The sequence below is a fragment of the Aphelocoma coerulescens genome, chromosome 4, assembly GCF_041296385.1.
Source record: "Aphelocoma coerulescens isolate FSJ_1873_10779 chromosome 4, UR_Acoe_1.0, whole genome shotgun sequence".
Lineage (NCBI taxonomy): Eukaryota > Metazoa > Chordata > Aves > Passeriformes > Corvidae > Aphelocoma > Aphelocoma coerulescens.
The window spans coordinates 26,071,167-26,097,881 of NC_091017.1; the positions used below are offsets into that span (position 1 = coordinate 26,071,167).

General features: G+C 42.4%; 1 protein-coding gene across 7 annotated transcripts; it reads right to left on the reverse strand.

The window, feature by feature from the left end:
- Window positions 1-8,148: 8,148 nt before the first annotated feature.
- On the reverse strand, window positions 8,149-26,240 carry LOC138109558 (endomucin-like). 7 transcript variants are annotated; one of them, XR_011150575.1, is made up of 7 exons: window positions 24,742-24,867; window positions 24,534-24,629; window positions 22,819-22,843; window positions 21,724-21,785; window positions 17,271-17,368; window positions 17,027-17,132; window positions 16,692-16,882 (listed from the first exon to the last, which is right to left on the reverse strand). XR_011150575.1 is itself a non-coding variant. In XM_069013179.1 (6 exons), exons 1-5 carry the CDS (start codon window positions 24,743-24,745, stop codon window positions 11,123-11,125), a joined length of 246 nt encoding a protein of 81 aa, XP_068869280.1. In that variant the 5' UTR covers window positions 24,746-24,861; the 3' UTR covers window positions 8,149-9,888; window positions 11,119-11,122. The 7 variants fall into 7 exon arrangements, 5 of the variants coding, with proteins under 5 accessions (XP_068869280.1, XP_068869279.1, XP_068869283.1 ...); XM_069013179.1 differs by lacking the exons at window positions 16,692-16,882; window positions 17,027-17,132; window positions 17,271-17,368 and adding exons at window positions 8,149-9,888; window positions 11,119-11,181 and having other exon boundaries at window positions 24,742-24,861; XR_011150576.1 differs by lacking the exons at window positions 17,271-17,368; window positions 24,742-24,867 and adding an exon at window positions 26,174-26,240.
- Between the last annotated feature and the right edge of the window lie 475 nt (window positions 26,241-26,715).

A 26,715-nucleotide genomic window follows, 5' to 3' on the forward strand; every position in this document is an offset into this window, starting at 1 on the left:
TTCAGGGCTGGTGAACATCTCCATCTACCAGCTGGCCATGGTACTTCACAGCTCAGGGGCTGCTGCTGCTGCTGCAATATCCTTCCCTGCATGGCAGCCCTGCACAAGGGCTCCTCTTGCATTTCCCCTTGAAAAATTCTTCAGTTTATAAGCAGACTTTTCACTTCCAGGGGACGGAAACCCCAAGGAAAAATAAACCACCACAGGCTTTGCTACCTACCCACCACCACTGCAAGTGGGGCACCCAGGGTTCATCTAAGGGCATTTGCAATCAGAACACCAAATTTCTTGCTGCTTGAGGAGGAAGAAAAGAAAAAGATGGTTACTTTGTTACACTGACATTTCTAGTCTCTCTGGATTAAAAGAGAGACATGTGCTGCAAGTTGTCCAATACAAAAAGCTCTGCTTCCTTTTGTAAATGAACTTTTTAACAGGTATTTTTAGGATAGAATTCTTTAGTTCTCTATTGCAAGTTTATAGATTTCATAGGTTGTGTGCTGAGCATTTACTTCTTCCAACAGATCCAAACCACTGCTTTGATTTTGTTTGCTTGTTTTACACCTGCCCCAGAAGTTTTCAGTATTTCTCTAGCAATTTGCTATGGTGTGCTGGAGATTGCAAGTCAGCTTAGCTAAAACCAATTTTGATTAATGTGGGAGATGAAAGCAAATGGCATGGGAGTGGTGGTTGGGGCATTGATGCTCTGAGGTGGCAAGAGGCAGTTTGGGGGCTGATGTAACAAGTTTGATTGCCAAATATTTCTGGTAAGGCACCTGCTGTCATGTAGCTTCAGGTAAGCCACAAAAACATGGAGGGGTGAACAATTAAAAAGTTAAATTACATTTAAATTAAAAAAAACAAAAATAAAACAGGGTGGGTTAACATTATCCCACTATTAGCCTGGATGACTGGCCCTTGCAGCTTCCCTTGGTTTCTATTTCACTTGCAGGACTTCAGGCTTGAAAGGTGTTTCCCTGGACATGAAACCTGCACAGCAAAACAGGAGTCACCTTTGGATGGCAGCTGTCCCTGTCCCCACCACAGGCACCTGTCATGCCTTGGCAACGTGATGAACTTTCAGTCTTGTTTTTTCCCTTGGTAACGTGAGAATAAGGTCACTCATTTTCTCTTACAAAACACAGACTCTAAATACTCATGTGCTCTATTGGAAAGAGTTCTCTGAAAGCCATGAGATTATTTGATCCATAGTAGGGTTTCTTCTTCCCTGAACACAACCTTGAATACTTAAAATTCTTCAGTAGTTGTGGTCATTAACTTTTCCTTATTTCGCTCTACCAGGCATGTTGTTTAAACTCTACACTAATTCCTGCTGCTTCCAACACACAGGGGCAAAATAACTAATTTAATATGTCAGACACAGCTATGGAAAATAGAAACCATATGTACCTAATGACTGAGGCTCAGCTGAAGTTAGTGCATTGTCTTTGTGCTGCAGCTGAATCCTAATGATTCTGTTCCTAAAACTGGTACAGTAAACCAGCACATTAGGTGTCCTCATTTAATGAGGAGGGAAATAAAAAAAGTCTGGAATATTTTAAACCAAGCATTTCTGGATCTAGAAGTCACCTCCACTCTGCAATCAATGGCAAGGCTCAGAAAGCTGCAGTTTTTTCAGACAAGTTTTTTCCAAGTGCAAGAAAGCAAGGCTCTTTATCTCCCCATCAGACCCACGCATCTGCCTTGCAGTCCCTCAGAGACAGCTACAATCTTATCAGATCACCTGGTGCACTCCAGGAAAATAGAGGGCGACACACTTTAATTTCATTCCCCAAGACGATGCACAGGTACATAAATTCACACCCGCTTGCCCCAGGGATTCAGGACCCCACTGACTTTTTCAGTGTCAGGATTCCTCCTCCTTATACTTTAATTTATGACCTGTATGGAGGTAGAAAACTGTGTGTGTGCACAAAGCACCATCACAGCTGACCCAGCCCTGCTGTGTTGAAGAGGGCAGTATTTAACAAAGCCACGTGGAGGAAGGCTGGGATGTGTTTTCCAGACTACAGATGGCACAGGGATGACTTCTGTGGAAGTTCCTCCAAGGAGTATGTGGGGCACACCTCACCAAGGGGACAATCCCCAAACAGCTCATTCATTATTGATCTGTAGGCACAGGAGAATTGGTTTTTTTTGGAGCTTTGAAAGCCCAGAAAGCAGAGATGCAGCATATTGGCATTCTTCATTTATCAAAAGCCACCCCTTACCTTTGCTCTCAAGACATTGCATGAAGCAGCAGGCTGGCCCCTCCCCACCTGCCCAACTCCTGTTTATGCTTCTCATTCCACATTCTTCCATCACCTTCACTGTGTTGCGGTCCTGTGCATGCTACTGCTTCAGGCCAGCAAAGTTTCAAAGAACCGCTAAAATGCTGTCTAAAAGAAGTCTAAAAATTATGAGCTGTGAGGAACTGTTTGAAGGGGCAAGCATCACTCTGGATTGCATCATGTACAGGTTTTTGAAGCTGGGCACTGGGAACAGGGAGTTGGGTACCCACCTTGAACACCAATCTTAAAATGGAGTTTTGAACCGTATGTTTTTAGGTAAAGAGCTTGATGCTGGCCGTGTGGAGGGGGCTCTTCTCAGTGTGCAGACACCTTCATGGCTGTGTGAGGGCAGCAGGCACAGCCTGGAGAGGGGTGGATGTTTTGTCCTTTGTAACACTGTGGTTTTTTAGAAGAGGCCTGCCTGAGGGAGCAGATGAAAGCAGCACCTCTCCAAAGGGAAGGAACGCGGCAACAGGACAGTAACAATTTTCCCCCTCACTGAGACCCATCATCATCCCGTGCCAAGCACTAGGAACTGAAATGTACTGAACTACTGCACAGACCCCCAGCAAACCCCTCCTCCCACTGCTCAGCCTTCCTGCTCCTAAGCTGGCAGCCAAGCTTGGGCAACTGAAGGGGACCCAAATATGTCCAGGTTTTTGGAGGATGGAAGATGCCCCAAAGCCTCCATCCTCTGCCAAGAGAAGCATTTAGGAGGGTGCAAAGCAGACCCAACAATAAGAAACCTACCTGGGAGAGAGGGAGGGTGAGATGGGAGGCAAAATCTTCCCAGTTAATACACAGTAGTGGCACCTGAAAGAAATTATTGGGGTGATGGGGAACACAAGTGCCTCAGGGCCAGCTTCCCTGTGGAGTGGGCCCCTGGTGTCTCTCCCAGCCCCTTGGCCATGCACAGTCTGGCACAGGTGTGTGACAGCTTGCCATGGCTCCTAAAAGCACCTGGCTTAAGCAGCATGAAAGTGCAATCTGGTTCATATCCTGGCCCCTTTTATCTCCATCTTCCAGAGGTTTAGGCCAGGCCCTTCATGCCGAGCACTGAGCAGAACTAAAACTATAGTGCAGTAGGATTAAGTCTTTTCTATCCCTCTCTGCAACGAATGCCCACAGGTTTGGGGATGTGAGGAAGCGACCTAGGGAGAGTGTGGTAAGCAAGCCCAGCAAGCCTGGGGCTGATAAGGGGTTTGTACCCAGTAGGTGCTTTTCCTCCCATCCTGCCTCCTGCTCCCCATTCCATAAGCAGGGGCTCTGACTGAGGGGGGGGGGGGGGCATTTAGACATTTCTGTAACTCACCTTCGGGATTTCACCTGCAACTCCAATCATCCCCGATCGTCAGCAGAGCAGCTGCTGCTCTCTGCTCTTTCCATCAGGTGCGTGCTCCACTGAGGTCAGCTGCTAAATCCCAAGGGAAAAGTCTCCCTCCGATTACTTTTTTTCTAGTAGCAGCTCTTTGTTGAGCTTCCTAGTACCGAGTCTTCTTTGGAAATGCGCACGTGGGATTTGTGAAAATAGGACTGAAAGATTCCGAGTGTGACCAGCTTGGCTGGCATGGGACAGCTGCAGCCTGACCTGCAGCACACAGCACTTACCATACTCTGAGGGCTGAAGGTCTGAGGTGGTTTTCTCTCTCACATGCAGCTTTTCTTTGGATGATGTGGCAGCAGAGTTCAGCTCTGGCTCTGAACTCCCCAAGCTATGTGGATTTAGTTTGGTATGCTCTTCCTCACCCTTCCTTCCTCACTTTGCCAGCTAAATTCAGACAAGGTGCTTGTATGCATAAGAGTTGTCAGAAGAACAACTTACAAGTACAGGAGCTAGAAAAGTCTTGAAGTATGAAGCTGGCAGCCCCCGAAGACCTGCAGGGACAATCCAATCCATCTGGTACTCCAGGGTGCAGAGCAAACAGACTTTTGACTAGTTCATAACCGCAGCATATGCAAAAGGCTCAATTATTGCTTCTTAAAAAGCCCAAATTATCTCCTGGAGTTGGAGACTGACAGCCACACAGTCTCCACAGCGTTATGCACGACTGAATTTTTGCTGGCTTATTCTCTGCTGTTCTGTACTGCCTCTAATTGCATTGCATTTTAACTGTTTAGCATTGTCAGAACTTCAGCCCCGGGGGCAGTGGAGGTGGTGAGAGCTCAATACATCAAATTACTACCCAAAGAGCAAGCAGACAAAAAGCAGAGCGGGGAGGGAGGGAAACAGACAAATGAGCCACATTCATTAGAAAAACAGCAGCCCTGACCAGGGAAGTGTCCTACTGATGACATGAGAAAGGTGAAAGTTGTTAATAATACTAAAGAACACAGTAACACAGTTGCTTTTCTATCAGAAAGCACCAAATCTGGAGAAAATAAATGCTCTGTGGAAAGCAGAGATGGAAACCGATGAAATGCTCCTTGCCCACATAGCACTACCTTTCTTCCCAGTTTTATTTAGCGTGGTTTTTTGTGGTATTGAGTTCTGTAGCTGCACTGTTTAGTGCTGCTCCTTTGAGTGCCATGATGTGGCCCCAAAAGCTGACATTGCTGCTACAGAAGCCCCTCCATGCAAGGCAGTGAGGCAGTTTCCCACAGGCAGGTTTGTGTTTCACTCTTGACCAGCCAGAGGTCCTGATTGCTGCTCCTCTCTTTGGAATTTTGCCACCCACGCAGGTCCTGAAGTGCATCAGAACTCTTGATGAGGCTACCCTATTGAGGCACCTCAGTAGCTTTGACCTCAAATAACAGACTAAGCTCTATGCAGCTTAACACCTTTAAATTACAGGACATTGTTCCAGGGAACAGGCCCAGCACAGCGCAGCGGCCACAATGTGACAGCCGTGGAACGAAGGGGTTACCTGTGGATGCCTGAAGAACAGCCCCAGAGCTGCCCACCATGGCACAGGGTCCCCAGGACCCAGCAGGACCTGCTGGGTGTCCCTTGTAGGCCACCACCAGGCTACTTGTGGGTCTTTGTCTTGCCTACCTGCAAAGCCATGGGGGGAGAAGATCACAGAATGATTTGGGTTGGAAGGGACCTTTAAGGTCTTGTCCAGCCCTCAAGATGAAGCAAAGACAGAGGCACATCCACAGGCACGGCCAGCACAGCCAGCAATAAACATGTTTGTGGTAGCAGAGAGGTTTCTGTCCTTGTTCCAGTGCAGCCTGATAGGGAAGTGCCTCTACTGTGGCTCTCCACCCAGGGAACATGCAGAGTGGATGTGAGGGAGCTGAGAAGATCCTTCAGCTGTCTATGCTGAAAATTTTGAGGGTATTGACATTTCATGTCAGCTGCACTCACCAGGGTTAATTAAAGTCTGTGTTTTATAGATTGTCCTTGGCCATAAACGGAAAAGCTGCCTCAACTGGAAATCAATAGAGCAATCTTTAAGCTCTTTTATTTTATTACATATAGGGTTCTAATTGGAAAAAATTGAGGGCCGTAATTAATGGTGCCAGAGAGGTCCTGAGATGTATGTTCAAAGCGTCCTGAGGAGAGTGCTTTGCTGCAGGCAGCGTGCTGGAGATGCCCAGCATGCCGGGGCACAGCATTGAGGCCAGGCTCACTCAGCGCTGGTGAGTGAGCTCCCAGGAGCACTGCAGAAATCCAACAGCAAATCAATAGCCAGCACTCTGCCCAGAAATTGAGGGGACGGCTGTGAAGGCAGTGCTGTCACCACAGGGCACTGCAGAAAAGCCATATCTGCTGGCTGCTGACAACCAAGGAGTGTCACAGATGCTGCCAATGGCCTCCCTGTCCCGAGCCAGTGAGACTGATGTGCTTTATGCCTTTCTCTAAGTCTACTGTGCACTGGTATGCAGTGAAATGGTTCACCCCTCTTCAGTGGGGTGGAGTCATTCCAAAACCACAGGTGCCTTTGGGGCTTATGGAAGGTGAAGTATCCTGACAGGGCTACTGCTTTCCCTTGCAACAGCCTTGCTGGCAGGCCATACAACTTTCCCACAACAAACAGGCCAAGGAATATTTTTCATTTAAACAACTTTCTGAGCAGTGCCTGTGAAATAATTCTGTCCACAAACAATGGAGTGTCAAGGATCAGAATCATTCCTGTGATCCAATAAGCAGAATAAACCCCAGAAGACTGGCCCATTCACAAGCAGCCAACATGAGGCCCTCGGCCAAACGTGTGAGAATAAAATGTAAGTACTTAGAAGGCTAATAAGCTGCTTGTGCTTGAAAAGCATTTCATGCCTACCTCTTCAGCATTTACCTTTTAGAAATAATTATTTTCAACTTTTCTATGTTGTTTTTCTCATTTCTAGACCTTTTCCCTGTAAATAATGACAAAAGCATTTTTCTGTCTGTGAGTCAGATAAGTTACTTGATACAGCATCTTAGGGTAGAAAGCCAATAGTCAATAGACTGTGCCACATGGGGTTTTTTGTTTGGTTGGTTCTTTTCCTTCAGTGCCCACTTGTCTTGTTTAGAGCTGGGTCCGAAATCCCAGCATGCTGCAACTGGTCACTCCCAAAATATTGCAAAGCTTTTTACTGAGCAGGGTTAGACTCTGGGAAGAGCCCAGGGAAACTTTTCTGTGCTTGAAAACAGTGACTTGCTTTCCCAAGTTGAGCCTGAGATAAGCAGTGCTGAAAACACTTTCTCCTGGCAAAACTGAGCCCTGCACACTTTGCTGGCAGTGATTAATGATACCCCAAAGTCTTTGCCACCCAAATACGTTCTTTAGTCTTGGATTGTAACATGTAGATCAGAATTATATACTCGACCTACAAACTTGTTCAACAAGTAACTCACGAGCTGAACTAATTTGTAAGCAGATCCAGTTCAATATCATTTCTGTGGGCATGTTCATTCCACAGTGAAGTGGATGTCATTTACTGCTTTAGCAAATTAGGACACAGAAGCTGAAGAACACAAAATTTAAATAGGACTGTCCACAGAGGATTTAACCAAACTTTAGTGAAAAGACTTTTACAAATATAGATCCATTTTCCTGGTATTCTCATACAGACGAAACTCACAGTGGAGAACCAACTTTAACTTTTGGGGGCTTTTTTTGCCATACTAGTGGCTAGAAAAACTGTAGTGGCTCTTTTAGACATGTATTACAGTGGAGCTGTTGAGCCAGACAACCTGAATTGATTTTTCATTTCTTTTTCATCTACCTGATCCATTGCATGTAACTTCTTTAAATACTGAGCTCTCTCTGCAGACAGTTCATCACTTCCCATTAAAGCCAATTCCAGCACCTCCAGCCCTGCAGAAGTGCCCCAAATATTCTTTCAAATCCTTTCTGTGCTTTACAGATATCCTTCAAGCAAATCTGTCTTCTCTCCTTCATACCAACATTAATTCCCTTGTGATTTTTAACAAGCATGGAAGTTCATATGTCTCCCTTTACTACAAGTTTTGTAATTTCAGGGGTTAAGAGGATCTCAGGCTCTTATTTCCGCTCTCCACTAAACTCACCTCTTTTACTTGATACACACTCAGCACAAGTCAGTCCCTTTGAGAGATGTTTCCCAGCCTTCTGATGAGTTGGTTGTCTGCCGTGCCCCTTATCATGAAGGGCCCAAACACCTTCCCTGTTTTGGTGTTTTTCACTTTTCCAGCATCAGGATTTGCAGAGGCCTGCTCTCTCCCCATCACTGATTGTAATGAGGAGGAGTTTCCACTTGCCACCTCCAGCATGCCTTCTGCAAGGTTTCATGGCGCTCCTGCCACCACCATGCCCAGAATATCTAATGCCTGCTCTCCAGGCTTGTCAGAAAGGGTCCAGCTCATTCTGTGATACAGGAATGTGGAGTAATGGACAATAGTTGTGCTAGACACGGGTAACGGATTACATTTCTGCAAACAGAAAAGGATAGCTACTTAATAAAGATAATACATTTTAATAGGCAGTACATTTTTTTTTTCTTGACGCAACATGGTATTTTCTGAAAGTATTTTGCACAAAAACACAAACAGGTATTTCACAATCTTTCTCTGCTTTTTTCTACTGTCCTTTCACTGTACAACATACCACAAAATATCTTGGGTTTTTAATCAACATGAAAATCCACAGTGACTGCTTTTTTTTTGAAGGAAACTTCATCAATCAGGAACCAGAATAGTTGTAGATGCCAACTAGCATATTTCAGATGGCCTGACCTTTCCAAAGTAGGCATCCAAGACTCCTCTGCTCCTGAAGAACACAAGTGATCCAGGAATACCTGAATGAACCACGTAAGTTCAGCTGAAGCATGGACACTTGTTTGTTCCCCATCTTTGATCAAGCTTCATCAAAAGTCTTCCATGGTGCCACTAAGACAGAAGATTGTCAGATCCAACAAAGTGGAAGTAAGAGCAATGGCCAAGCACAGGGAAAAAAACACTTTTCAGATTTGTCTATAGACATGAACTAATAAATCTGCTCAGTCTCTTACCATAATGCTGGGCAAGTTTTAATATTTCAGAGAAGGAAATTGGAGAGAGAAGTTCCTCAAAAGTGTTGCATCAATAGGTAACAAAACTTAGATGATCATCCTGGATCGTGGTCCTACACTTAGACCAACAGTTGTCTTCTTTCAATTTTCAATTTAAAAAAAAGTAATTCTTGGAATGCTACCAGTCAGTGGATTGAGACTGAGCAGATGCTCACAGTAATATAACTTTCAAACATTTATAGTTCTAGAAAGGTAGGGTACATGCAGATAGAAGCACTACTTGATATTTTGGAACTGCCAGCTCTGTACAAATTAAGAGCTACTGTAATTAGCACTTGAAACACTCTCTAAACTTCCAGAGTTATTCAATAACCCACAGGAATCCAATGCATTACTCAGAACACAGGGACGAAGGTTCATCTGTGAAATTGCTTCCCTTGCTGATTCCCACTGTGTGCCCCAGGCTATATGGGAGTCATATTTGTAGCACACATAATGCAATTAGCCAAGGAACAGGTGAAAACCAACTATTGCCTGCTACATTACAAGGATTATATTCAGTAATTTACAGAATTTAAAAGAGCCTCAGTGCAAGGTATATTCCTCCCTTCACAGAAAACAAGCACACACTTCAGCATCTTAGCCGGGCATCCCACCCTGTAAACATTTGTGACAAGCAAAGCATGTGCTACAGTGAGGAGTCTCATGGAAAACACTGAATTAATTTTCATAGTGGCTGTTTGCCCAGTCCTGTTTCAAGGGTCAGGCCCTGTTTGTATTCTGCTACATACAATTAAAAGATCCCTAGCTACCATAAGTTCAACAAAGTATACTGACATATTCCTTCCTCTGTGTGCAGAAAACATTTTTAGTAGCTACTATGCAAACATCACCTAATTTTTACATTATCTTCACCCTTCTTCTTTTTACATTCTCTTCAACCTGTTTCCCTGCTTTTACTATATGTGAAAATAATAAATATATATGATATACCAGTAATTAAGCCATCAAAAAATTACATGTCTTTCCAGAAGGGAAAGGAGATGCTTGAGATTTAGAAGTCAAAACCTGGTCATTAACACAAGTGCCCTGATGGTAAAAAGCTTCAGCTGCTCCACATTTCCCATTGAAATGCAACTTTGGTGGGATGTTCCTGGATATCGTGATAAAACAGGCTGCTTCACATCTGAAATGACAAGAGTATCTCAGGATTATTATTCCAGGTAAGGTTGTTCAGGAACATAAGAGCAAGCTAAAATGGAAGACACAGAATAAATCCAATATGGGTTAGACAATAAGGATTAAATTCATTGTCCAGGCCATTGTCTTGCATCCACACATACTGAACCACCTCTGGGTTTTCAATAATGTAGGCAAAACTGCGTTCTGCTGCTCTAATTCAAGGAACAAAGGAGGTAATTTTGTCCTTTTTATTGGCATCAGGAAAGCTCGGTCTCTGCATGCTAGAGGAAATGAGAATAGGTCAAAACCATCAAAGATGTTCCTCACATCTCTGGTCAGCCAGGTATTTCTCAGTGGAGGGTGATGGGACCCATTCTAGAGGGGCTTCATCCTACAGTGCTGGTGGGAGGCTGGGCTTTGCCAGAGCCTCTGTTGGGTCCATCCCACACATGCTGGGACACCCAGCTCCTCAGAGCATCCTTCTCCCTTACCTCCTGCTCTACCCTGGTCACATAGGACCCTTCCCACAGCTGCTTCCTTCTCCCTCAGCAAAGGACCACAGCTCTCCACAAGCGAGAGAAGCAGCTCCATGGGAAGTGGATATTGTGGTGCCTGAGAAAGCTTCATACATGAAGGACAATGCAGTGCCCACATCAAAACCTGGGTTTCAGAGGTGCTCTGATGCTCTCTGCCCTCTCACACATAAAAATAGCATCCAGCACTTGCTGTGTATGTTAACCACCAAGGATTTCAAGAGGTAATAAACTACCTCAATCAAAGTGCTGGCTTTTTTCATGAAGTGAAAAAGATTCAGATTTTTCATGGAAAAAAAAAGGAGCAAAAAATTTCTGGGTACCAAATATTTTTTTTTAATAGGTATCTGCCTTTAAAAATCTATTCTTTCTCACACAAACAGAAAGAAAATTCACTCAGGGATTTACATCCAGGAAATGCTGAACAGTTAAAGTCACATGCTCTTGCCTATATAGGTCTGTCTCTGGAGCTGGAAGCTTCTTCAGTTTGCCTGTGAATCTGGTCACGATGGTGTGCTCAAGCTGAGCTTTCTTTAAGACATTTTTCCTTGAGGCTGCTGCCAACTTAAGTCATTGCTCTTTTTGGTTTGCATTTTTAACCCTTTTTTTTAGTTATGTGGCACAATACTGAGACTAAAAAGTATTAAAGGGACTGACAATCACTAATGTTATGGGATGGAAAACAAAGGCTATGAACTTACATATTTATTGCTGAGATGTGAAGAGTTGCCGAGTTTTATTCTTCCCATGAGATGAGTGCTCTCCTAAGAAACAGAAAATATATTTGCATCAGATAAACATGGAAAGACAAAAGGACCAATGAGTCTAGCAGGAACACATCACTGACCACTGTACAAACCAGCCAGTCTCCTTGTCAGATTTACTTAATGCCAAAAATTGTTCACACGATAGATTTTTAGTACTCTTCCTAGTTTATCGATTATCTCCCCTGTGATTTGCTCAAAAATGGTGGGTTACTACCACAATGTATTTTCCAAGGTTGAAGAGGAATAAGACTTTAATTAATTTATAGCTATGATTAGAACATTGAACTATAAAAATAAGAAGATAGAACTATAAAATTAATTTTTGCCAGTAACACTGACATCAGCTCAGTTCCTCCAAAGCAGAAGGATGAATATTTAAGAACTTCACACAGTTCTCAATCCTCCTTCCCTGGAGAAGCAGAGGCACTACCAGCAGTTACAGGCAGGCAAATAAGAATCCAGATGAGGACGTGTTTACAGATGTCCCGTTTCCAAGGGCATGACTCAGGAATGGCAGTGGAATTACTTTGTGTCAGAGATTTGTACATGGAGATGAACAGGGAGTGGCATTCACAGACTGTCCAGAGCCACATGGAGATAGGCATGAGGGTGGGAAAACCCAAATGCCTCCAGGAAACTGCCTTCTGCCTCCCTGCTCACCTGCAGGAGACAATTTAATTCCTCATGCACACATGAGAGGCAAGGAAGTGATGTATTACATTCCAGGAGAAGTGAATATGTGTTAAAAAGCTACAAATGATCAAGGGCCTGGGGTTGCAAATTGTAATACAAGTTAGGATTATAGAAAAATTCACTGATTAGGCATTTAAATGATTAGCAGCCAAATTAAATAGTTGCACTCCTGAAGAGAATGGAAAAGACTTATCAATAGTTTTCCAACAGCTTTTCTTCACAGCAAAAAAGGCTCTTTAATTTAGTCCAGCTTTTTGGAGATGAGTACAAGACTTGGTATCTGCTAAAAACTGTTCAACAATAATGTGCTGGAATTGTGTTCACTTCCCAAGGGTTCAATTTTGGAAAAAAATATTTTAAAGTAATTTTGAAGTGTTGCTAAGATAGAGCTTCAGAAGTTCTGATCATGTCACATTTCAGGTAGAGAAAAGGGAATCACAGGTTTCTTCTAGGAAAAAAACTGAAACATCTTAACAAGGCATATTTTTTGTTAGATAAAAATCTTGTTTTGAAAAGCTAAAATAAAGTGAACCAGTTCAAATATTGCACAGTTTTATACTAACAAAGGAATGATATTTTCAAGAACGCTCATTTCTTTTTTAGTTCTTTTCCCCTTCTGCATGTCTCTACTTTCCTTGCTTAATATGTAGAAATAGAAGATTAAATAGAGAATGAAAGAGAGAAGTTGGCAAAACTATTTAAAAAAGAAGGCGATGGAGAAATTAATTGTGAAATATATTACCATGCAGAAGATACTCAATAGTGGTAATAAATATCAGTACTTTTCTATCAATTCCACTCTCAGCTGTTTTTTCTGCAGACAGATTCACATGGAAGCACCCCAGGAGAATAACATGTCTAAGGGCAGGCTCCAGAGTCAACGTAGCTCCCTGATTACATCCCATTTATGCCACTAGACCTTGGATCAGAGTATGAAATGGGCAAGCAGCGTTGGCTGCAGAAGGCAGAGTGTTTGAGTGGTACCTGCCCACAGCGGTAGCCAGGCCAGGGAGGGTGACTCTGCCTTTCTGCACACCCTGAGACTGCAGCACACAGACACTCACGCCCTATCCAGATTTCCTGGTGCTACACACTTTATCCCTGGAACAGTGAACAGTGTCCCCCTATAATATCAATGTCTGGTGAGGAATGGATGCAGGCAGGGATGCTCTATGTTGCTTTGCACTTCCAAGAGGGCAGGAGCCTGCAAGACTTGTGAAACGAAACCAAGTTATGGCTGCTCCATGGTTGCAAATATGCCTGAAGATATTTTTGTCCTAAGGTCTGTGATCATTAGTGCCAGCCAACAATTCAGTGACGATGAGACAATGATTATACACTGGAGAAGAAGTGGTCACAGATGCTCTCTGTTCAAGAGATAAAAGGGTAATGGATGGATTTAGATACAGGGCTGCAGTATGCCCGGAGACTGCACAGAGACGTGTCCAGATCAGTTTGGGAGTTCAATGGTTCAGCAGTTTGATGTTCTGCTAAATATCCAGATGCAACTCAAAGAGCAAACCAAGAAGAACATTCAGACTAGGTGCAAGTAAGAAGACATTTATATTGATCTCAAAACAGCCTTAACTGACACAAACAGGTTCCAAGACTGAAAAAAACCCAAACTTGCCCCCAAACCATCACCCACCAAAACAAATGGGTTAAACCTTGCTTCCCAGAAAGGAAATGAAAACTAAATACTTGTGTTCAGTAGCTTGTTAGAACAGATGGCATTTTAATAGATTGAAGAAATTATTTCATACTGAAGTTTTTGGTGACTGAGAAAATAGAGGGTGCACTGGAGGTGCTCAACCAGTCCAGATAGATTACCTGGATCCTTTGAAGGCTGTCACAGAATCATAGAATTGTTAAGTTTGGAAAAGACCTTTAAGATCAAGTCCAACCATCAACCCAGCAACATCACCATGTTCACCACTAAACCATGTCCTCAAGTGCCACATCTACACATTTTTGAACACTTCCAGGAATGATGACTCTGTCACTGCCCTAGACAGCCTGTTTCAACAACATCCCTTTTTGTGAAGAATTTTTCCCTAATATCTAATCTAAACTACCTTGGTGCAACTTGAGGCCATCATTGAAAGAGAAAGGGTGCAGTTCCACAAAATATACCAACAAGAGCAAAATTGCTGCACAACATCGTCAGTGAAAAACTGGGATTTTATTTATTCTGAATTATGCATTTAGAGAAAGATGATACACAAACTCTAGTTTTGTGCAGCAGGAGATGGAAGGTATCAGGAGAAACCTGAACTGTCAGCTGCTCACTATATAGGTATTCAGCATCTTGAATAAAGGTATTGGTTGGTGTTCTGATATTCTGATCCAATTTGATGGATAGTATGGCAATAACTTTCTGATAATGGGTTGAAAATTCACTGTACATTTGTCCACCTTGAAAAGTAAGTGTGCAGCCTCAGAAAAATGGGAGATGAAGGGAACTGGAAGAAAGTATTTGGTGCATTTAAAGTGCTACCAACTGCACAGCTGCAAGTGCTACGTGACCCCCTTTACCTGTGGTCCTGCCTTGTGACACCTCTCCTGATGGAGGAGGAGTTGTGGGCTCAGATAGGTTGGCAGAGGGCAGTGAGAAGCCAACCTCACATATATCACGCACTTCTACAAAAACTGAAAGAAATGATGCACAGTTTGAGAAAGAGGCCTTAGGCAGAATATTTGGAAAATGAAGTCAGATACTGATGTGGAAGTTTTAGCTGACATGCAAAGCCTCACATTACCCCTTTTATTCTCCCTCTCATACTCCAGTGTTGCATCTGTTTGTTGATTTTTGTCTGAAATTGGATTGCAAAAACAAAGACATAGGCATCATGAGGTCTCTAACTATTACTGTCATATAACAGACAGATCTCTAGTCAAACTATCAGGTTCATTGCTGCAGGAGGCTGCAGATATCACAGCAAACCAGACAAATTTGTGGAATTAATAGCCACTGAAATCTGTGAAACACCAAGGATACAAAGTCTGATTCAGGATGTCTCCAAGCCACGGACTGCTGAAAGACTATGGTGGAGGACAGGCTATTGGAGTCCTTTCCTGTTTGTCACGCTTCCTTTCACACCTCATGTGATCCACCCTCAGTGACAGGATTTGAGGCTACATAGATCCAAGGTCCGAGCAGGTACAGCTGGCTCAGATGATGGTTTCTTAGCCTCAGTACTAAAGGAGTCAGTGCTGCAGCAACCACTACAATACAGCACAGGTCTTTCATACACACAGCTTCCATGTGGCTACCCTTTGAACACTTCTGCTAGAGCCTTGGTCACTGATCCACCCAAAGAAATTGGCAGCGTAAGCACTGGGCCTGATCCGATACACCCTGCACACATTCTCCTCTAAAACAAGGCCGTGGTTCAAAAGGATAAAGATAAGGAAGACATAAAAGAAAAAAAAAACAACTTTTGTACTCATAAATCCTCATCCTTCAACGTACTTGTTTTGAGTTCATGGAAGGTAGACTGAGTACATGGATACTGAGGGCTGTTCCAAGCTGAAAGATAGCCAGGAAAGAAATAGTGCTGCAGTGAAAATGCAGGGTTTTATTCCTAATTAAAATTTCACTTGTGCAGTATTTGTTTTGATTTTTCCCTCACAAATATATCCATTTCTAACTATTAATGTTGCATCCTGATGCCCATGTACCTGAATAAGTAATGGGTACAATCAACTGAAATTACAGATTACAATAAGGTCAGTTTTGAAGCTCTGAAACAAACATTTCTTTGTCTCACCATTGTGGAAGGATATTGGATTAATCTCACTACAACTGGCCCTCTTCCCCTGCCCCTCCACATTTGATTCAGAATCTGAATATAGTATTCAGAATACACACACACTGCAGAACATCATGACATAAAAGAGAGTACAGACTGAGTACTATGAGTACAGAAAGCCTTTGACCTGGGTAAAGCCCTCTGACATTATTGGGAAAGCTGGAAGAAAAAGGATGCAAAAACAGTCTTTCACATAAAAAATAGGTTGTACCGCATCTCAAATTACATTGTCTGTAAGAAAGAAATTAATTGTGCTGTTATTTCACTGTAATATCTGCTGCTGAGAAATTGCTGGTAAGTGGCACTCAGGTTTGGAGCAAAGAATTAAAGCAAGCTTTCCATAAAATCTGATTGCAGAAGCCTATCTTTTATAAAAGTATAAAACTACCTCTGCAGACACAGGGAAAAAAATGTCTGTTTTTACCATGCTGAAATAAAAGAAAGAGGGGTGTATTACAGATGCTGGAGAACAGCATTAACTGGGAACCAGTAGCTAGGTTTGATGTGGGCCAGTGGGTCCAGCACCTGCAATGTACTGCAGCTCCCCTGCCACACACTTCACCATTTCCCTGCAAACTGCTCCTCGCTATGGCTAGCACGACAGAAGGATCTGAAAAATTCCCCATGGCAGAGAGAGGGTGTGTGGAAAAGTTCAGGTGAAGGACAGGAAGGCAATTGCTGCCGAATGGGCAGCAAAGAGTGGGAGGTGGCTCCCTCATGAGGAGCATCTCAGAAAACTGCAGGCTGTAAAGTCAGCAAATGCTTCACAGGGGAAAACATCACCTGACCCTCAGCAGTCTGAATCTAAGACTGCTTTAAAAACCCTTGAAAATGTGCACAGCTCACAAGTCAAATTAGAAATACAGCAGGAAGCATATGCTGTTTTAACTACAGTTTGACTATGTTTTTGACTATGGTTTTGTCCAAAAGTTTCAGCTGGAAGTGTGTGCAGTCAGAACTTGGTGGTGAGAGTAAACACAAACAGAGTCCAACCACAAGCTGTAAGGAGCTAAGAAAGTTTATTCCACAGTTTCTGTGAAGAAAGAAACACAACTTCAGGCTATTATACAATACAAGGTTAAAAAAATAGAGTATCAGAAAGTGAGAAAGAAAAGGAAAGGGAGGGAGGTACTTGACATCTTTCTCTGTTGCAAGGCGAACCTTTCCTACAAAGCGGCATCTAGGTGTTCTACCTGCAGGGGGAAAAACATGAGACCCTGAAACTACATCTCAGAATAGGAAACAGAAAAAATCAGTATCATATCCTACATTAGCAGGAACACCCACTCTTACTGTTCCTAAGCATGCAGCATGCCAGCAGACTGCTCTTCACTGACCTACACTGCTTATCTTGCAAGTAATTGGAAGAGGGAAGGGAATTTCCATTGACAGAGTGTCTCATCTAGGGGGTCAGATTCTTCTGCTCCTAAAGACATCTGGATCCTAGATATAAAGAAAAAGAGGTCAAAGTCCCAATGCATGTTGAGAAACCTCATGGCCCACTATGGAACTATACCCCCTCACAGGGGTAAATTTCCCTTGGTTGGGTCCATAATGAGGTAAGCCCCAAAGATTTCTTACCTTCTTAAATGTCACGGTCTGTGCTTAGATGTACTCAACATAACAGGAAACAAGGTCTGCACCAGCTCCTGATTTGTCCCATTGTTCCAAAACCACATCTGTGGTTTGATGAGTGAGGCAGAACAATTAGTCTCAGCATTTGGAGGGTTGTGGAAAGCAGTGACAAAGACAATGTCATCCCACCACATTGTTTCAGAACATCACAGGATTTTCCATGTCCAAGCCCTAGCACCACAGTGGGTTGTCTTGAGGTACATTCAGTTGAAGAAGCAGATAACAGCTCTAAGGCCATCATTCCTGTTGAACAGCAGCAGCTTTTGGAAGAGATGTGGAGCGTATGGAGAATGCAAGTTTTTCTGCTTCCTCGGTTCATGCTATCGTGCACTGCACTGCCATCTCAGAGCACCTCTAGGTATTAAACGGTCTCTTTCCCCAGCACGATTGCAATAGGTTAAAGGGGTTTCAAATGGACCAGGTTAAGTGTCTCCCAAATATCCATCTTTGCCTGGTACGTTTTCTCATCTCTGTTTAGTAGCAACACTTGAATTTTCATTTTTGTCCACAATTGGTATCCTTGGAAGCCCTAATGCAGACAAGTACCACAGACCCTTCTCCAGCCTCAGGTGCCTTTCAGCAAACTCAGTGCAGAACAGGCAATACCCCTACAAGCCAAGTAAGTCATATCCTACTCTTTCACCTCAAAACAGCTCAGTCTGGTCATAAATCACGCTTTATTGGATCAGCTTATGCTTAGGTGCCAAGATTATACCCATGCCGGAAATATTATGTCACCTGCACATCCCTGCAAGACTTTACATTGAATATTGAACTGGTGTGCTTCCATTAAAAGGCCTTTCATACATTTTACCTGCTCTAGAATAGTTATTCCAGGCAAGGGCCATAAAACAAAATTGTCAAGTCATTACTCAGGTATCAATACTTCTATCACGCATCATACACCTGTATGGAGTAGCCTTACCCAATTTTCTATTTACTATCCTTTCTGTAACTGAACAATTTTCATTCCTTGATGTTTTTCATCAGTCCTAAAAAGGTGATCAATACCCTTGCTGTTTCTCAGTGTAATACACAAGAACCCTTACAGAAAAAGTTAGGTCTGTTTTCAAGACAGGCAATACTTTAACCTCATGCCTGATGGTATTGATCTCTTAGTCATCAATTAAAACCCTTCATCTTATATTCTCAGGAAATATAACTGTCACTGACAAGCAAAATGTGCAGTTCTGTGGGCTATGTTGAATCTCAAATAAATATTTTTGCAGGTAGATTTTCTAGAATGCCGTATTGTAGAAGACCATTTATTCTCCCTAGGGAGAGTCACCCTAAATTTGCCTGTACAGCCAACATGAAATGGCTGCCATAAGTCCTGCATTTGTACTTTAGTGTAAAACTTCTGAGACGATTCAGCATCCTGAGCATTTTTACCCAAGACGAGTTTTCAAGTTAGATGCAAGAAGAGGCACTTATCTTGCATCAGGTGTTGCAGTTCACTGACAAACATGCATGAAAAATTTACTGAGTCTAGTTTAGTTTTCAGGTTTTTTTACTTTACATCAATTCTACACCAGTTGTGCCTTAGAGCTCAAAGCCATTAGCAATTCCATCTTTCTAAGAAGACTTATAAAAAATGAGAATATTAAAGCTCCATTTTACCTAGTGTAATACCATTAAAAACATTACATAAGTCCAGGCTTAATTGAAAACCATTCTTTTCCTGTACTCTTTTCACATTAATTGTAGGTATTTGAAATAATACTCTTGAATTCAGCTGTGTCTCTGAAAATGGAGTCTTTCCTTTTCCTTTCATTTCATATTCAGAACCTAATTTTAGAAGTCCTGAAATAGGATCCTTCAGTAGTCCATGGACTGCCACAGGTCAGCCCGTTCCAGCTCAAGGCAGATGGGATAAACAGCCCTCTGGACACATACATCTCTTTCAACTATGTGCAGCTGGCCTAGTTTTTAGACAGATAAAATAAGGCAAGATTAAACTCACCATAACCTTTGATCAAGATCTATGCACAACACTGACACAGGGTCTTTCTAAGTTGCTAGCTTGAACAGTTTGTAGGTCCGTATTTGTCCTGTATATATTTTACAAAATTATATAATCTCAAAGTCTTCTGTTTGGAATAAAAAGCAAAAATGAAAAAAACCCCCAATGTATACTTCTAATAAAGCTTAATTTGAATACATATCAAAGCAGAATTGCACTGTATATATGCTTGACCTTAGGGAGGAGCTGCCTATTGATAGTGAGAGGATGATGTAGCCCTGCCTGTAAAGTTTAGGCTGCTCTTTAGATCTTTCTAATTTTAGTCTTTCTACTCACAGCTCCTTGTAGTTTTGCTGGTATGTGCAGAGACAGCCACAACACACACTTTTTAAACAGCTGGACCAAGGAAAGAACACAGGCAAAGAAGTTTTATGCAGGGCAATTGTTGTCAGTAGCTGTGAGAAGGCCCATGAGTCAGACAGTTCTTGTGTCTGTACTATAAGAAATATTTGCCTTTATGCCTGAGCTTTTAACGAAGCAAGTAAATCTGATTCCAATGGGGAGGCATCCTAACATATTTGAAATACCTGTATGAGTGACAGATATTTCTGGAAGAAAGAGACCCCTCTGCCAGAGTGCTTTTAATTTAAGAAGTAAGTGAGTCTAAAAACCTGGGCAAAGCAGGACTTCAATTTCTGTGAAAGCATGTTTAATTTTGAAACATATGATGATGTAAGAATTCAAGAGAAAATGGCAGCTAGTTTAAATATGAATTGTATTAATGAGAAGAGGGCAAGAATCTTGTCTTCTAAGTGGTTATGACTCAAACCTTCTAATTATAGCATGCACAAATCATACTTCAGTATAAAGGAATATCAAGCATCCTCTGGATGGAAGATGCTCAGATAATCCGTGAGCCAGTAGCTGATTAACAAGCACCAGAGCTCATCTGGGGAAAAAAAAAGTGAGCCTGTGTCTTTTCTCGTTTACCCTGCTGTAAGCCACAAACATTTCTGCTACTGTCAATGAAGTCACTTTATTTCTGAAATGGCGTGAGGGCAGAATCAATCAAAAAATGTCCATTAATTAGTTTCTAACTTAATTCAGTTTAAAAAACAAGCAAACAAACAAAAAAACCCAACAGTGGGGCAGAATTATGTGTCCTGTGGTGGAGCAGGCCCTTCCTGTGCCACTCTACCCCTAGCTCTGTGTCATGAGGCCATGGGGAGGGACCTTGCCCGACTCTGATTTGTTGCAACGGCTGCCAGAGATGCCCTGTAGGTGTTTTAGACTGCATGAAAAGTTCTGGGAGTTGCAGAGAAGGCTGGAGAGTCCAAATTGTGCCTCTCCAGCAAGCAGAGGATAGTTCAGATCAAGTGCTGTATTTCAGAGGACTTCCCAAGGATTTGGACAAAAGGAGAAAGCAGCGATTGGTCAACCTCAGAAATGTCAGTAGGAGAAACAGATGGCCAAAAAGCTTAAAGACAAAAAAAGAGCTTTATACCTAAAAAGTAGGAAGTAAGCGATGGAAAGACTTCTGCAGATGAGGGGGGACCTACATGACTGAGAAAGCATTGGGTGAAGGTGTGAAGTATCACCATGGCTAGCTCTACCATGAGAGAGTTAGGGATTTTGATTCATTAGTCAGAAGTTTGTTCTGCCTCAGTCTTATTTTGTGCTACTCCATTTTTTTGCAGAATCTATTACTCCATCCATCTCTTTCCTTTGAGACTTTGCTTTCTTTTGTGCATGTTATGAATAACCTTTGCTCCTTTAGGCTTTATATCACTTATTTTGTAAGAACCTGAAGCACAGGACAGAGGGATTTGCAATGAGAGTAGGATTTTGAATGCAAAGGGTGACTGAGTACAGGGCTCAGTCACTGTACACTGACTGACACCAACTCCAACAGAACCCTGATTACATACAGCACTGACTCCAAACCTTTTGATCCCTGGGATATTAGCTTAGTTGGTTGGAGCATGGTAATAACCACATCAAGGTTATGGGTTTGATCTTCATGTGGGCCATTCACTTAAATTCACCTGAGGGCCCCTTCCAGCTCAGAACATTCTGTGATTTTGATATTACCAGTCCTCAAACCTCCTTTTACAGCCAGATCTAGCTGATAAATACTGTGATCACTGTTACTCCTGAACATGCCTCGCTAGATCGCTTACCATCAATGATTTTAAAAAATGTTTTCCTAAACCAGTCCTACTTCTCATTCCCAAGTACTGACAGCACACACAGAACAGCTGAACTGCAGCTCTACAGGCTCCCAGTCTGGGCATTTGCACTGTAGAGGAATTGTTTGCAGCGACTTTGACCTGACAGGAAGTGAACATGGGCTTGCTATAAGAAATGACATCCCAAAAACTGCTCTTCTCTGAGCTCAGACAGGGAAACAGACATACACACAAAGGCAACGCTCACCAGTCTCAGAAGAAGTTGTCTTCACAGAAAGAAGTTTGACTCCTTCTTTGTCTGACTGGGCCCTGTTGAAGTCAGAAAACATTTAAGCAGACAGTCAGCACACATGTTGGTCAGCCAAACAAAACTCTAAAATGATGGTCCCAAGGAGGCAGCATCTACTCCAGTCTACACTGGCAGGCTTAAAAAAGGCTTTGCATGGGGTCATGAAGTGGAAATCTTGGTGGTGGAAAACACCATATAACAGTATCTCTGAAAATACCTTTCTCTTACAATATGTAATAAATCACGTTTAATGACTCCAGGCTTAATCTAGGACTTCACAGAGGAGATACATCTGGGGAAAAGGAGTCATATTTTTTCTGTCAATGCAAGCCCTTTAGACATATTGAATTGCAAAGAAGGACCACTTCAGATGCCCAGGGAGTCAAGGCTACCAAGTAAATCAGCAGCCCAAATGTTGCTTTTGGTCATAGAAGTGGCCACTGCCAAGCTCAATGGCCTTTAGCACGTATCTTCTAATGGATCTTTCTCAGTTTCCCTCTCCTCACACTCCTTATGCCGCTACTATTTCAACTGAGCCTACGCAAATGGTCTAGTGGAAACAAGATGGGACAGAGGAGCATGATATAATGGGGACCAAAAGAAATATAAATATAAATAAGTAAATATAAAAATAACCCACAATAAAAAGGAAACACAATAAAAAGAAAGAAAACATGAACAAAAGAAGGGGAGTGGGAAAAGATGTGGGGGGAGAGGGGAAGGATCAATGGGGCAAAAAGTGGAAAAAAAAAGAAAAAGACTGGGCCAATGAGTCCTGTGGCACAGTATAAGCTGTTTATCCATTTCAAAATGACCACTTGCAAAACAGTTGAGAGTCACCACATTTCTACCCATGCTGAAACAGCTGCTTATCATGCATACAGGTCTACAATAACTGCAAGTGCAGCACTTTCAACAGGATATTTCTCTTTGGGCTGGCAACTGATTATTATGTTTAAACAGAGAAAGATGAAAGAAAATCCTATGCAAAATCTGCTACATTTACAAGTGCCCTGTGATAGATCTCAAAGCAATGAAAAGGATTCAACTTACTGTTCAGCACCGTTCTCTTGTCTCTCTGGAAGAAGAAAAAAAAGTTAATACCATTTTGACTGCTGGAACTCAAACCCCAGACATTTAGACATGACTATTGCAGCTGCTGGCACAAGGCTCAGTTCTAATTTTGCAGTATTGCATTAAGTTCATTCACACAATCAATCAGCTTGAATAGTAATTGTTATTTTTCTGGTCATCTATGGAAGTGAACTGATGCTGCTCCTACTGATACTTCTGGAAACCAGGGAGAATGACAGAGGACTTGCCCAAGAGCACAACAGAAGCACGTTTTTTTCCCTGCAGCTCCCAAATCCCTGGGTAGCTGGCGCAGAGGACATGAGCATGCGATGGTTCTTGAGTACACAACAACTGAGCTAAAAGATACGGGGTGAGGGGACTGAGGGAACAAGGGTGTTCCTGAGGCCGTACCCCCTGTGGGGTACAACCTGGCACGACATCCGAGAACAGAGTTTGTCATCCCCATCGATGAGGAACAGGTTTGTCTCCAAAATGAATCATATGCTGAATGTATTTTATGCTTACGTGCAAGTGTGGGCAGATACAAGGGGCCGGGGGTTACATCAGAGACACGGCACCAACTCCATGGCACCAAGTACAGGGCTTTCCATCTGCAGGGGAAGTGCACTGGATGGGTCTGGGCAAATCCTACAGGAAGCACCACAGGTATCTACTCTATCTTCAAAATGAATTTGCTAATACAGTGCCTGATGACATTTGCACAGAGGGGAGGCTGGTAAGGAAATGTTCTCCATCTCACATCTTTGTCTCCCAACTCTGAATATTCAGTAATTCCCTAAGTAAGGATCATACCTTCCTCTGTTTATCTGGGTCTGTTTTGCCATGTCATTGGCTAAATTGGTTGTGACACACTGTTTGTCTTGGTTTACAGTTTCAATACCCTGTTGTGATTTTGTATTTCCAAGGCCGGGTGATTTCACAGCTCTGCACAGGTCTCCTAACTCACACCAGCTCACAGGGACAGAAAAACCACAGTCTGGATTCAGATCTGGGTTTTCACTTAATGGAGATTTACACTTACCTGTGGCCTGCCTGGGCAGCCCTGAAATATTCGTCAAATGGACTCTGATGGAACTATAACCCATTATCTTAAGTATTTAATGGACAACAAAGAAAGAGATACTGACTTTAGCTGCTCTGTCAAAATGACTATTTCTGCAAATACTGTTTGCTCAGGGATTTTGTTCCCTGCACATTATACTGTAACTGGAAAATTTTACTCATGTGTCATGTGCATGTGTGTGTGTGTGTATGTATCAGGTATATCCCAAAAGAAAACATTGATATTTCTTTGCCTGTGTCTAGAAGAAAGATAAAATACATAAAGGGATTTTGTTGAACATCTTCAAATTTAGTTTTCACTGTCTATTTCTATCTGATTCATTGTGTTAGCACAGGTGTTTGTTAGCTCTTTGTAGCTGCAAAATCACGAACAAAAGGCTTTACAGCATTATATGTTCTCCAAAAATCATTTTTGCTCACTCTGCTCTTCCTCCTGATTTTGAAAATGAAGTGTTAGTTTCCCACATTAGGCAAAACACTTCAAAATACAAAAGGCTTTCCCACCAGACTGCCACAACAGTGATGGTTAAGGTAATCTAAAAGAGATCTTTTAATAATGAAAAGCACATTGATTTCCCCCCCATCCCCTGCAGAGAAAGCAAACCAAATACCTGGAGTTTTCTTCTGGCACATCTTGTACAAAGCCACCAGTGAGAAGACAGAGAGGGTAATGACTATCAGGGTGATGACAATTGGCAAGATAACATCTGCAAAAGAGGGAGAACAATTTTGGCTGCTGCCTCTGACTTACACTGCCTCTGTGTATAGGCACTTACACACACTGAGAGGCACCTCCAGCTCCATTTCACCAAACATTACCCATTTCTCTGGAGCAGGGTAACCTGCTGCTCCTGTTACTCTTCCTGCAACCACTGAGCCTCAGGCTTGGACTCTCTGGGGAGGGAAGACTGAAGCATCTTCCTTCTCCCACCCTTACCCCTTCCCTGACACTCATGCTGCCCTGTGGAACTGCTTTCACCCATTTTTCAGTAAAAGAACAAAGTTTCAGCACCTGCTCCACTGGGCCCATCCTAATTTTGAGGAAAACACTCGTCATTCAACCCCAATGCTGATGGCCTCCAAAGGTTTTGTGAGAAAGTCGTGTTCCAGAAACAAATTTTTTGAACATGCAATTTATTTTTTCCTCTTTTTCAAGGAAAAAAAAAAAAAAAAAAAAAAAAAAAAGAGAGAGAGAGACCTGTCTGAAATTCAGCAACTGAAGTGATTGTTTTGCTTTTAGCATTGTGCACCCAGAAAGACACCAAGGAATTACATAATTCAGTAACATTCCCCACAGCACTTACAACCTGGGATAGAAAATGCAAGATCTCCTTTTAAAATGAGGACATTTCTTTCCTTTTATTATTTCCCACCATCTGCCATTTCCTGACAGGTGTTTCCCAGCCAAGAAGCAAAAAAAAAAAAAAGAAAGAATTATGTAATGAAGAAGAGCTTTCCCAGGGAAACATATAAACCCAGCTTCTCCCTTTTTATCTTTTCTCTGGCAGCAACCGGCCACATTCAAACTTATCAGGCACTGTTCCACCTGCTGGCCTAAGCCCTGTGTCAGGGGGAGGCTGCATTCAATGGCTCTCAATGCAATTAATGTTTAATATTCATATAGATGTGTCTGTGCATCTATGGAACTAGAGGGAGACCGTTTACAGGGGGAAAACATCAAACATATTTTGCTTAGTCAGTATGCTGGGTAGGAAAGAGCAAATCTGCAGCAACACTCTTGCCCCAGAGATGCATAATATTAAAATGAAAGATTAAGTAGCATGCATCACACAGATATCAAGTGCTTAAAGGGTCTGCAGAAGACTGCCTCCTGGACCTTCCCTCCCATGACGATAGGAATAGTATATGCGTATCGTACATTCACAACAACACGCTCATATAATATGTACAACATGTATATGAGCAACTTTTTTGTATCCCTTGTGTCTTCTCTCACAGGGGATGACTCTTCTTCTCTCTTTTTTCTTTTTTCTTTTTTTTTTTTTCAATTTTACCACTCTGAATCAGTCCTGTGCTGCTCTACAGTGAGAGTGGTATCAACTTATCAAGCTCTGTTTTTCTTTGAGAGGAGTTTTGTAACCAGCATTTAAGTGGTTTGTGATAGGGCTTAAGTCCAGTAAGGCTACAAATAAAAATGCCAGTTTAATTTGTCTGCTGTGCCAATCACTCATCAAAAGCAAAACTGACCAGCTAAAACTCAAAAGCCATACAGTTAAGTAAGAATACTCACTAGAATAGCGGATATCACTCCCTGTCTGAGTCTGGTTTCCAGAACTGCTTTTAGGATTTCCAGAAGCTAGACATGCAAAAGAAATATTGCCTTTCAGGTAAACGTGTATTGCCAGAATTCCCCAAACAACTCCCTCTGAAAGAATCACCCTCCCAAAACAACTTCTGTGTCCCCAGTTCTGGAGCTTCAGCTTGGTGCTTCACATCTATATTTCTTCTCAATAATACTTGGAAAACTTGGCAAGAGGGGTGGAAAAGTTTATCTAGCATGGCCTAGAAGAAACACACACTTTGTATGGGTGCAGATTTCCCTAGGATCATCTGCTTGTCCACTTACAGGTTGTGAGCTACAAAGTTTTTCACTTTGAGGAGGTTATGGTACTGTTCAACATTGAAAAGAACTTTTAACAAGTAAATAAACATGAAAGAGAGTGAAAATTAGACCTGTCTCCAACAGAAGAAAGACCAAAATATTCACTGCTAATTAAAAAAAAAAAAAAAAAAAGTGCTAATAGTAGATGAAGAATTCCAAAGAGGTTCAAT